Source organism: Tetrao urogallus (genome assembly GCF_951394365.1).
Source record: "Tetrao urogallus genome assembly, chromosome: 8".
NCBI classification, from domain to species: domain Eukaryota; kingdom Metazoa; phylum Chordata; class Aves; order Galliformes; family Phasianidae; genus Tetrao; species Tetrao urogallus.
Genome location: NC_136821.1, coordinates 21,653,716 through 21,667,369, shown reverse-complemented (window position 1 = coordinate 21,667,369; position 13,654 = coordinate 21,653,716). Strand labels below are relative to the sequence as shown.

The window sequence follows — 13,654 nt, the reverse complement described above, 5'->3', positions numbered from 1 at the left end:
ACCTCCGCTCGAGGACCCAAGAATTCACTAGGTCTGAACGAGCTCCTTTCGTTCCGTTCGTCCTGTTCGAGCCTGACAGATGATGCTATCAATTAACCCGCTCCGACAGCAACACTCGCGCTACCTCTCCCCGCAGCGCTGGGATGCCTCTTCCCCGCACACGCGTGGCAGACAAAAGGACCCCTCCTCGCCCCAAAATCCCCGAGCGCTGCGCGCGTTCCCCTCGCCCTGGGCCCTCTCGGCCCCGCACGCCCCCTTCCCGCCCCTCTCCCCCGCAACCGGGCTCTCCGGCGCTGCCTCCTCCCGCCGCCCCCCCGCGCGGCTCACGCGTCCTGCCGCCGCCCTCCCCTCCCTCCCCGCCTCCCCCCTCGCTCAGTGGGCCGCCGCCTGGGTTACGCAGCCGCCGCCGCCAGCGCTGACAGAGCCGGGCAGGAGGGGTTTGCCCGAGCATCTCCAGAGGCGCGGCGGCAGCCCGGGACCGAGGAGCACAGGAGGAGCAGGAGGCGGGCAGCGGAAAGAATACCTGGAATAAGGCGGACAGTAATAATAAAAGGTGGCAGGAGAAGGAGGGCGCGGGAACAGCGGGGGGACGAAGACAGCCGGTCCGGCTCGACCGCGGGACAGCAGCGGCTCCCGTCGGGGCATGGCCTGAAACGCTCCCGCTCCCCGTACCATGGCGGCCGACGGCGGCCTCGACGTGGCGGCGGTGGAAAGTTTCCTGGACAGGCACCCCGAACTGGTGGAGAGGTGGCTGAAGAGGAGAAACTCGCTTCCCAAGGCGCCCGCCGGCGGACCGTCGGAGGAGCGGCGGGTCGGCGGCGGCTGGGGCGGCTCGGGCGGGCCCGGAGCCGGGGGGCTGCAGCGGAGAGCTTCCCAGAAAGAGCTGCGGAAGAGCTTCGCCCGCTCCAAGGCCATCCACGTCAACCTCACCTACGACGAGCACGTGCACGCCCGGGCGCAGGAGCCGCTGAGCAGCGTGCGGCGCCGGGCACTGCTGCGGAAAGCCAGCTCCTTGCCCCCCACCACCGCGCACATCCTCAGCGCCCTGCTGGAGTCCCGCGTCAGCCTGCCCCAATACCCGCCCCCGGCCCTGGACTACAAGCGCTACCTCAAGGAGCATAACGAACGGCAGTTCTTCCTGGAGCTGGTCAAGGACATCTCCAACGACCTGGACCTCACCAGCCTCAGCTACAAGATCCTCATCTTCGTCTGCCTCATGGTGGACGCCGACCGGGGCTCGCTCTTCCTGGTGGAGGGGCCGGCCGCCGGCAAGAAGAGCCTGGTCTCCAAGTTCTTCGACGTACATGCCGGCACCCCGCTGCTGCCCTGCGGCTCCACCGAGAATAGCAGCGAGGTGCAGGTGCCCTGGGGCAAGGGCATCATCGGCTACGTGGCGGAGCACGGAGAGACGGTCAACATCCCCGACGCCTACCAGGTAGGAGCGGGGCGGGACCCGGCGTTCCGTTCCCCGGCTCCCTCGGCGCTGGGCTCCGCCGCCCGCCCTCGGCCCTGCCTTCTTCTGGGTGCCCCCCGGGTGGGCCTCCCGGGGATGGTACGGGGGTCTCGAGAAAGGCACCCCGGGTGTGACAGCGGGGCTCGGATAGCGGCGAAACGCTACAGCTGTGCTGCCGGCTTTCTCGGGAGTGCTGGGTGGTTCCCTGAGTTTCCCAAGGTGCTTTGGAATTCGCTGAAGAAAAGTTTAAAGAGATGCTTGTGACGGTCCCAGTAATCATCTCCTCAAATCTCGGTCGCACGTAGCGTTCCCGGCCTGCCCGCTGCTGATACAATCTCTCTGCCTTCAAAGAAGCGTGTATTTCCACCTTTGCTTATGCTTGCTCAGACCGCATGGCATGCGTTTGCAGACCCTTTCCTAGGAGTGTTATATATCCATCCCTGTTATTCTCTTGGAAGGAGTTTCCCCATGTTTTATAGAAGCTTATGTTTAAATGTAACGTAGTCCTGGCTTCGGGGCAAAAATGCTCAGGCTTCAGCATGGACAGAAGTTCCTAGCATGCAAATGCAAAACAGTGTATTCACTTTGCTGGCTCCGGGTTTACAACCCTCTCCCGCAGTCCTGGGGATTGATTCTGATATGTACGAGCATGAGGCACTGTCAGCAGTGTCAGTCTTTAGACAATTAAGAACCAGAGAAATACACATTTCTAAACAGAGATCTTGGAAAGTTTTAGGAAGATGAGAGATGTATGTCTTATAGAATTCTGGTAATAATCATTGTCCAATGTCTAATTCTTCTCTAGAATAATAACAAAAAACAGCATGGGGAAAAAAAGAAGGGGAAAAAAAAAAAAAAAAAAGTGATGCCTGATGCTTTATAACAAACCATCCAAGGGATAAACTTAGAAAAATACTATATTGGAGTTTTTGTTTGAAATACAGAAGAGCTACGCTAAATGTATTTGGGGCTGAATATTTATATTTTTGTCAACCAGCGAAAAACACCGAGCTCCTCACAGGTACACATTAAGAGAGGTTTGCAGCCCACAGAGTTTGAGGGAAAAGAACAGAGCTTGGTAAAAAGACTACAATATTCAGCCTAAAATGGCTGTTTATTGGATAACCTTTGTAAAAATCTAAGCTTGCTTTCTTCCTTTCTTCTTTCCTTTATGCCCATTATCTGCTTTCTCTTACAATCTGATTATTATTATTATTTTTTATAACTTGCCTTTCTAAAACTGTGCTCTTCCCAAAATGTATGCTGTTTGGGGTCAAGCAGAAGATATTCTTAATAGTCTCAAGTGAATAAACGGATTGAAAATATCTGAATTCAGCTGGAAATAGATTGGTCCCATCTTTTAGCTCCAAATAGCCCTGGACACCTCTTTTGGAGGTGAGAATGCCACTGGAAAGGTGGGTGTTTTCCTAGTCATAACAGACTTATTTTTTCTCAAGTGTTTGTTCTCTTTGTATTTACTTCCCTGTGGAAAAGCCCAGCTACTTTCAACAGCTAATTGTACCTTAGAAGAGAAAGTTCTGAGCCAAGTTTATCCTGTAATTACATCAATTGCAACTTCACTGCTTTCTGTGGATTTACTTCTGACTAATTCTAGCAAAACAGAAACTTTAGGCATTGTAGTTTTAATGAACGTTTTACTTGATAATAAAAGAGGAATCTGCTGTCTGTTACATTTCCACCTTAATGCAGTTCACTCTTTTACCTGGCAGGTATATACCCATGGTGCATCATTAAAAGGAGACCTTTCTAATTTAATCGGATAAAGAGCCCTAGGGAGGGCCAGATACATGTGCGCAAAGTGACAGCTGTTCCATCTGAGGTCATTGTGGTGCTCACAATATCACTCTTAAAAAATTAACAAATGCAATAATACGATTTTTGTCAGCATTACCACTGATGATGGAAGCATTTAATCAACCATCAGGTTAAAAAAAAAAAAATAGCACCATCAGGGAACTTTGTCAAGGTGACAGACAAAGATGGAGAAAAAGAGGTGAGAGAGCAGCACCATTTTGTCCATTGAAGGGAATGTTTACAGTGATGCTACTCATTTGGTAAGGAAAGGCCTTTCATTGTATTAGGTCAGAGCAGCACCTTTAGGGTAATGTAATGGCTTTTTGCTTTTTGAATTAGCAAACTTTTTTTTATACAGAGGTAAAAATACTTCCACATCATTTTTACCTCATTTCCAATATTGGGAATTTTATTTTATGATCATGCGACCACCTTTATTTTCTTAGAGCCTGATCAAATATGAGCTGAAATGACTGTAATATTAAACAACTATGGATATCTCACTGTAGCTTGATTTATAAACTTGATATGAAGTGACTGAACAAACACTTCGGAAGTTCACTGCATCAGAGAATTTGAGAAATATTTAATTTATGTGAAGGTTTAGGTAAATGCTATATAACTGAATCAACAGGTGCAAAATTCATTCATGACATTAAAAGTTTTATTGACTACACTGTTGTGTGATTAAGGTGGGATTTTATAACTGTATAAACATTTGTAAAATTTGTAATTTAATTTGTAAGAGTCCTACAGAATTTTTCAAAGCAGGAATAGAGATAGATACTTTCTTTGCATTTTGGAGTTGGTTTTAAACACTTTATCCTGGAAGTAATCCTGTTGAGTGATAAGTTGGAGTCCTAGTAAGTTTAGATTTTAAGATATGGCCTTGGATCCTTTTCCTATATTAATTCTGTGAAGCTTTATTGACTCCTTATGCAAATAATCCAGTAAGTCTTGAGCATGTGTGTTCGAAGAATCAGTTCCTATTAGCAAGGGAGGAAGGACTTAAGTGTCCTTTAAGTCTCCCTTTAACAAAGCATAGATGTAATTTTTGCACAAGTATGAAACATACTAAATATATTGTAAGTAGACAGAAGTGATATGTATTCTTTATCAGAGATCTTATGAGTTGTTTAGAAATTCCCCTTTTTTTTCCTCGCTACTTAAAGCTATGGATTTTTCAAGTAATCCCTTCTTCTTACAGATCTTCTACGACATCCAGCTGAGATTCCTGGTCATTTCTATTTTGTTCCATCTTTTAGAGCAGCATTTAAATAACAAAATTTTAAAACACAAGGAATGCTTGGTTACTGCTGTACTTTAAGATGTGCAAAAGTTTGGATTTAATTTAATAGCATCCCACATCCTTCTGACTACTGAAAAATCTTGCTCTTCAGAATAGCAAGTATATATCAGAAAGTATTGAAAAAATATGTTTGGCCATTTGCCAGTGTCAGCTGAAAAAAAAAAGTTTTCTGTACATCTTATGTTAAATTTGGAAGTTAAAAAATCGCCTTAGAGATAAAATGGCTCCCCAGATTGATGTTTTAATAAAGCAAGGAGGAAAGAGAAAGAAATATGAAAAGGAGTTATGCTAAGACACGAGCTCTTGGAAGCTGGAGAAAGGGCAGTAAAAGATGATTAGAAGTGATTTTTTTGGGGACAACTCAAGTCTTTGAAAAGAATATTAAAACTACCTTACTGGAATTAAAATCAAACAAAACGAATGACCTTAATACCGCCTTGCTCTGGACTTTGTCACATTTAAGCCACTGCAGACACAGAGGAAAAGGTTCTCCTTCCAGGGGAAGGGCTCTTGATGTAGGCAGCAATGAACAGATGAGAAGCAAGTTTTATTATGCAGGATAACTACTTGTTACCATCACTATTAACAGTGTGTCTGTTTCCATTTTAAAGAGCAGTTACAGCATTAAAACACCCGGTCCCGGGAGATCTAGTCCTATGGGTAGGAAGCATTTATGAGCTGCCTTCAGCTACTAGCACCAGCAACTCCTGCATGCATCTCTGTACTGGCTCTCAATGCAAACAGAGGTTGCTCCTCTGATAGCATGAAACACGGCAAGCAGAATAAGCAATAATTTAACAAAAAAGAAAAAGTTCCATGTAACACAGAAAAAAATGAGAACAACTTTTGCCATGCATTAAACATGACTAGGAAGCATCATGGGGAACGCAAGAGATAATTGCAACAGTGAAGAACTAAATTGGTCCAGTGTGCTCTCCAGGAAAGAGCACGCCAGTCTGTCATATAGCATTTCAAAACAGTTAAAGTCATGAGTCCCTGGAAAGTAGCCTCATGCTACCTGTAGCCATGGACATAGGAAGGCAGGGTTATGGCCCGCATGGGGCACTGGTACCCCTATACCTTCTGTTTCTGCCTCAGCCCAGGATACTGCTTCTCAGAGAACAGATCCTGAGTGAAGTGTAAAGCATCTTGGGACCTTCTTAGGCTGTGCAACACACCATATTACTGATAGAAGGCATATTGTAAGAGAAGAAGCTAGGCTACCTCACGGGCCGGGCCAGGCCACACGCTGACCTGTTTACCACATCAGGGCCAGTACCTCATGACTGCCCAGCAGCTGAGTGCGCCTGATCTGTTTTCTGGAAAAGGGTGCCTAGGTGGGTCCTGTTCACAGGAAAGCTAAGTCTGAAGCCCATCCCTGCTCAGGTGTAAGCATTTTGGGGATAATTTGCTGTTAGTAAGTAATTATCAGCAATGGGGTGTGGCACTTATAGACAGTGCTGAAGTGGGCTGTGTTGCTGACGTGAGGTGATGAATGCGACTTCCTAAAGTGAGTGTAGAGTGGAGGACTTTCATCAGCAGATTGGTAGGTTTGGATTTTTTTTCCTTATCAAAAGATGTTTGGTCTGTTTTCTCTATTGCTTTAATGGAGTAGCTACTCGGCATACCAGCCACTAGCTATGAAAAAGCTGTGGTAGTCAGGGTTGGCTTTTCATCGCTTTTTCCTATAAGTCCCTTGGGTTGGTTTTCCTGTTCCCTTGTAAGGTCTGCTTTTAGCAAGCTATCAGCCTTTGGTTTATCAGTTAGTTAGCCTGTCTGTCTAAAGAAACAAAAAAATTCAAAATTTTTTTTAAACCTGTCACCCATTCTGGAACTTCCTCATGGAAGCTGTGGGTGGGAAAGCAGGGCCCTCACTGGCCAGTAACTCCCCAGGCTGCTCTGAAGAGAGGAGGCTCTGAGTTCCCTGGTACTGCCTAGGTGCTGGAGAAGTATGGTAGCATGCTTTGAAGTCCAAAGCCTTTTGATCTGGTTTATTTTTGTCCTCACCAGTTTTTATGGTGGAAAATGAAATTAGGAAAGCTTTAAGGGGGGGAAAAAAACAATGCCTGCTTGCACCTCTTAGCTTGTCTGAGTCTGTGGTGATTTAAAGGGGTAGAAGTGCTTGCATCTTGCTTTACTTCCCCCTAGGTAGCTTGTATGGGGATGTGGTACAGGCTTCGTTAAACTGCTTTAGGGTTTTTTTAGGAGTATGTTCTGGAAACCAATAGCTACAAAAGCATTTGTGGGTAACAATATAGTTCTTCTAAGTGGTGAAGTAGCAGTGCTGATAAGATACAGAAAGGGTCTCAATATGGATTATTCTACGTGTGTCTATCTGCACCTGTTCTCCAATGGTCTCTAGTTTTGTCTAGATGAAGTTTACAGCATCAAGTAGAGGCAGGTTCAGCATTTCTTCAGCAGGGGGTTTTTTGTGTTTGTTACTTTTCTGTTTTACTGGAGTGATATTAACCTTTGAGGAGTAGGAGAGTAGGTGTTGCTGGAATCCCTACTTTTGAAAGGGCTGCCATTTTGTATCTCATGGGGCAAATTAACTTTTTTCTGCTTGTCTGCCCCAGCTCTGGTTGATGTTCCTGCTGGTGAGCTTCACCTGGCTCTGCTTAACTGGAAAAATCCAGGTTTGTGAAAGGATGAGGAGTATTCATCCTGCCCTCCCTGGTGAAACTAATGGCACAGGTGGGGCTCTGTTTGCCATCGCCTAATTCAGAACTGCTGTCCTTTATTTAGTTTGAGGATTTGGGATTCTCTTATGTAGATATTGTAGGAGTCTTAACTTTTTAATACTCAACTGTTTGCGTATGTGGAAATGCAGTTAAAGAAGTTAAGAGCTTCAGCTTTTTGCTGTGGTGTTACATGTGATCCAGTTCAAATTATATTTAAAGATAAAAGATTTTTGAAGTCTTCACCCTTTTCTGATGTTGTGTCTAGGTTATTTCATCACAGGTTATCTTATTTGTTGTTTGTTTTGGTGTGTTATTTTTTTTTTGTGGGTTTTTTTTTTTTTTAGAACTACTGAGCATGAATATCAGCTAAAGGAAAAAGTAGATTTAATTTTGTTTCTGTTAATATAGTTCACTTATGCATGCCACACACTTTTTTTTTCCCTTTTGTCCTATGATTTTCATGTTCTTATTATGCTGTGGAATTGCTTGAACATGAAAAAAATGTATTTTTGACCACGTCCAGGATGAGAAGGTAACTGATCAGTAGAAGAACTGGAGTCAAATAATATATAGACAAACTAAATATTAAATGGCAAACACTTGTAAAATAAATGAAAATAATCTAATGAGAAGTGAGTTTAGAAGATAAGTGCAAAAAAAATTTCTTAAATCATTGCTTCTCACTTTATGAGAATTCTGCTAGTTTGGCCAGTGATAGCAATAGGAAGCTTTAAGTCTGAAAGATGAATTGAAATCAATACTTTATGCTGATTTAGCTGACTCGACTGAAAATCTCTGTTAGATGGATCTGGCTTCCATTGCACTTATGTAAATCTATACTTATAGCAGATATTCACTCATCTAAGTACATTTGGTGCTTGGCTTTGTCTTTCATGTGTCTTTCTACTCATTTTATGTACAAGCATTACTAGAAAGATGGTATGGAAGACGATATCAGGGAGTGTTAGGAGGGGATATAATTTAGATTTTTTTTTAATATACTAAACTATAGGGACAGAAGGGAAGTATTTTCCACTTACATGGCATGATGCACAGTGTAGCATAATATAGTTCAATTACATGTTTGATTAGGGTATTTCAGTGACTGTGAGAATGGATGTACCTAAACCTGCAGTTCTAGTTCTAGCAGAAATCCCATTACAAGACAAAATAAAGCTGTGGATTTGCTTGGTAAAGGATCTTGCTGGTCTGTTGGAATGGTTTCAGATTTTTTGAAACAACTGGATGTTACTTTTACTTATTTACAGTTTCATGTTGTATTCTTTTTCTATAGAATAGTACAATTAAAAAGAAGTACCCATACATCATTACACAAGTTAATTTGTTTTACTCTTCTACAACAATCCTATTGAGTAACTATGAAATAAACAGCTTGTGCTAATGATTCAGCAGAGTGTGTTTGCAGAATAATAACTGCATGCAATCTGGGTGTATGGGAACTGCTGAATCACGGCCTGAATCTCTGATTGATCACCTGAGTTAGCCAGAGGAGCACAGGTGAAGGCAATTCACCTGTGCTGCAGGAAGGGGTGGAGCCTGGCTGCACTGCTCCTAGACCTATTTAAGAGCTGGCTGCCAGGGGGGAAGGATCTCTTCTGGAGACCTGCTCTGCTGGGGCTTTGTAAGTGAGCCCAGGATAGGGGTAAGCTTTCTATCCTCTTTTTGTTATCGTAATCTGCTTTGCCTAACTCTCTTGTTTATTTTGTGTGATAACATCTTAATATTCATTGATTATACACTGGGTTTAATGTGTCCAAAGTGCACTTTTAAAAAATGAGAATGGCTAAGGTTAATAACTACTGGTTTATCACAATGACATTTTAAATTTGTTGTTCAATGATTTTATACTTCCGTAACACTTGAAGCCACCTGTTGCTCCCATGCAATCACTTGCAGGAGCTAGGCTAACCTATAGATAAGCTTCTACTGAGGGACGCAGGAGTTTTGCTGGGTTGTTTTTCTAAGGGAAGTATCAAATATAAGTATATTTATGTAAGTATATATATATAATTTTATATAAAGTATTGCATGGCTTAAGGAAAACAACAACAACAAAAGAAAACAAAAAAAAAAGAAACCCAAAACATTGAGTTTAGGAGAACAGCATGAAGAAGTGGTTGAAAGTGAGTTTTGTGTGAAATGGGAATATGGGAGGATATTTGTGGCTGGTTCTCAGCAGGGCTTCTGTGTGTCCGCTACCAAAGGGCCCAAGGCCACTGTGATGGGGCAGTAGTGGATTTTATCTCTAAATATTTATAACTAAAATTAGTGGAAAAAATAACTCTTATTTTCTTTGATAAGTACATGAGCAGAGTAGAAATGCACATAAGGTACTATAAATTAGATTACAACTTAATTTACTGTACTGATATCAGCACTCTACTGGTAGTTTGTTTGGAAGGAGGAACAGCAAAACTATTTTGTACTGATCTGGGGAGTGTTGTCCTGCAGAGGAATTTCAATCCCACTGTTGATCAGCTCTGAGTGTGAAGCATGAGATCTTATTATTATTATTATTATTAGCTTGATATTCATGTCTAAAAACTTGTTAGTGCTTGAAATTTTTTAGGGAAAGAATTTCTATTTTGTTCCATTGCTTACATAAGCAGACAACATGGGCTGTTTTGTCCGTTCTTCAACTAAGAAATGTAACAGTGATTAAAATGGGAGAGAGAATATAACACACCCTGACTAAATAAAGAAAACCCTAAACTGTTGATGCATTTAAAACCAAAACATAAACATTATTACTTGATTATCGCTTTTCTCCCCTTGAAGTCATTTTTTTTTTCTTTTAGCTCAAAATATATAGAGACTGTTTTTTTTTAATCTGGAAGTTAATGATTTTGAGTGTCAATGTTCCCTACTTTTCTGAATTGTTATGGGAGTGATGAAATGGAGTTGGCTGAGATGTTCTATGCTTTATCTGTTTTACTTGTTTTATAAGAAATATTGCTGCCACTGATTATCACTAGATAACTGTGCTTATTGGAAGAATTGGGTCTTAAATGCTGGGGAATGGTGCTACTTTGTTCTCCTGCTGCCTTTTGTCTCTGGGGCTTTTAGAGACTTTGCAGAAGTTGACAGGAATGGCTGCAAAAATCCTTATGTTGAAGACCCTTAAGAGATTGGTTTACTTGGTTGGTCTTTGTGTGCAAGTTTTTCTACAAGGTTTTGCCCATATCTATTGTTGTCTTATTGCTTTATTTCTGCTCCTTGTTCATGCACAACGTAACTTGTGCTTGTGTTTGTGCCACTGTTTGTGGCATTTTAAACTTTTTTTCTTTCAAACAGGAGTATCCAGAACAGATGCCTTCATTTACTTGTATTTTGGCTTTTTCATATTATGCTTTGGCTCTGGACAATATGCTGTCTTTTGGATTGCTCTTTTCTTATAAAAGCTTATGTATTATTCTATACTCATAGGAAGCATGATTAAGAAATCTAACAAGTCTTTTGATGTCAGTTATTCAATTTCTACAAATGTCAGTGCTTCTGCATATCAACTTCCCGTAAAGTGAAATAAACAAAAAACCTTAAATCACATTTTTATATCCTGTGCAGTGCAGTAGTACAATACATCTTAGGTAAACAATGTTATCTGACATCCTTGCTCTTATACTAATTTTGATGCTGAATAGCTAATTGTGAATCAGTAATTTAAATGCAGGGTATTCCAAGGAGCTTCAAGGTGTCTTGTTTTTGAGCCATTCTTAAGGGAAAACTAGTGAGCAGTCCTGTCCCGCTGTGAGTACCTATTGTATTCTTCTGTTTTGTATGATTAACAAGCAGTATTTTCAAATTGTCAAAAGAGATACCTTTTGCTTGTAGTTGTCAACTTCAGTTGGGTCATCTAGATCACTTTATTACAGTTGGGCATTATATCAACAGACTCTGGATAGTGAAAACAAAGTCCCATGGACTTCTCATTGCTGAAGATCTTTTCAAAAATATTTCATCCTGCATTATGTCATTTTACTCTGAGCTACATTGTTTTAGGAGCATACTTTTCTTATAAATCATTCCAAATCATTCTGATAGTATAGCATTAATTGTACTAGCTTTGGTAAGGATATAGAAAAACAGTTTTCTTTTTCAAGTTCCGAGGGCTGTGTTTAGACTAACTGTACCTTTGCTAACAACTTGTGAACCATCTACTTAAAATGAAATTCAAACCTGATTTCTAGTTGTTCTGAAATTGACTTCATTATTACCCTAATCTATTTAATTTCTTTAATTGTCTAGGGAATGAGGGGACGATCTTGTTAGATTAAAAACGAGAACAAGAGCATCTCATGGGAGTTGTGGAGGTCCTCTGTGACCTTCTGTGAAAGATTTCCTGTTAATGTTTTTAAAAGATTTCCTGAAGCTGGGAATCATTATGGAATGTCTATATTCTTTCAGCAAGTGATAAAATTTGTAACTTTTAATTATGTTTTTTGCCTCTTTAAAAACAAAATTCACACTGAAATGTAGACCTCCCCCTGTTTAAGTATAGCTGTTCCATTTTCATAATGGTCAGATTGTTTAGTGACTACGGATCCATGGTTAATTTGCTGCTGGTCTCCAGGAGAATTAAACCCTAAGACTTCTCATTTTCCACTTCCAACCCTATCAGTAGAACACCTAATTAACTTTTTTCAATCCTTGCCCAGTACCTTTATATCTTTCATAGTCAGAATTAAACTAATCTTATGAATGCAGAGGTCATTAGAGGACTTGACATACAGCTTCTGGGCGTGGTCAGCTTTTCAGCTGAAACAGCTAGAAAATGTTTTTGCTGCTCACAACTTCCATTCAAGACTCTAATGTTTCTGATAGTTAAGTTCTCAAATTGTAGTCCACACTTTTAATGTTGTTCTCAAAATTACAGGAACTAGAAATTAAATGTATTAATGAAAGTTGAAATCATGATAACATTAGAATTACAGGATTTAACTCTGCCCCAATTTGTCCTTTTATAGAATAAAAGCTTTGTAGTATAAAAGCATGAAAATATTTTTCTTGCTGACTGCAAATATCTAAGTAGATCCAAAAGGAACAGAGACTAAGTGTTACTGCTCCAGCAGTTGAAATAGCAGCACTTGAACTGATGAATCAATCTTGCTCTCTTCCTGTGATTGACTGTCACATTTTACAGGGCAATATTTCCCCAAAGAAGAACTTACAATCAATAAGAAACTTCAGACAAGATGATGTTTATCCTCCCAAATAACCACTCCTTGTTGGCAGTTAAAATTCAAGTTCAGAGTACCTGAGTCATTACATTTGCAATGTTTTTGGCATCTAGCAACCTCATTATGTAGACGCAGGACATTAAAAATAATTGGGTTTTTTTTTTGTGTGTTAGCAGTGTTTTTAACAGTCAGATGTCTTGACTTCGTAATTCCTGAGTGTTCTTGCATGAAAATATTGCTGATACAATTGCAATTATAGTGAAGTTTATCTCAGACAAGATATAAAGTATACTAATTTTATCTCTAATTACTGAATAACTCTTCTTTACAAAAAGAAACCTACAAGAGCATGCTGCATTTGTAGCATCAACACTGATATTCCCTAACAGCCAGGAGCCCAGCACAGGTGCTTGTTATGCCACAGGCTGTTCTTAAAAATGGGGTAATAGTTTGTATCATAAAATGCTTTCAGTCTAACAGAATTCTTCTCTCTGATTTAGCAGCTTTGTTATCAGCTGCTAAACAGGCCTTCTTGCTCAAGGTCACTATCTTGTAAGTAGAGGTGGATGTAAATTTTGTACAAGCTCCTCAGCCTTCATAGTTCACACTTGGGTGTTGAGTTTTTATTGATGCAGTTAAATTCAGCTAAACCTCAGCTAGATCCTACTGTGTGCATCCTATGAAGATGTAATAAATGATGAAAGAAAACTAGGAGGGAGGGATAGGTGTGAAAAGGGGAAGGTCTGGGATATAATGCAGGTCATTTGGTCACTTCCTTCTCGTGTATTGCATGTTAATGCTGGCAGAACTAGTATTTCATTGCTTATGTCTCCTTCGTTGCTTTTTGCAAATGTCACTGAAAGGAAATTCCTGCCTGCACTTCAACAAGAGGTTAGAGACAAAGTTTCACTTTGCATCTTGATTACTTCTATTTATTTTTTTTTTTTACTGAGTTCTTAATTAGGCTTGCCTTAATCTCTTCCTTTTCCCAAACAAATGCGTAAGTTTCTCTATATTCCTCTTATTCACTGTTTTGAATAAACTACCTTTCACAGAAGGGTAAGAAGTTAGTAATCTGCTATCAGATGATGAAACAACTTGAGCAAGTTGTTACATATCTGGAACTGAGGCTGTTTGATTGCTCTAGGATCCCTGTGCCTCTCTTCTCCTGTAGAGATCACAACAAGGAGCACAAACA

At 41.1% G+C, this 13,654-nt stretch overlaps 1 protein-coding gene across 1 annotated transcript in view; it reads left to right on the top strand.

The window, feature by feature from the left end:
• Window positions 1-673: 673 nt before the first annotated feature.
• Window positions 674-13,654, top strand: part of PDE11A (phosphodiesterase 11A) — a gene marked incomplete at both ends in the record, with an annotated part of 121,549 nt that continues 108,568 nt past the window's right edge. The window contains one exon of the mRNA XM_079538828.1: window positions 674-1,435. Within this exon, the coding sequence (XP_079394954.1) occupies window positions 674-1,435 (762 nt within the window). The remainder of the gene's footprint in view (window positions 1,436-13,654) is intronic.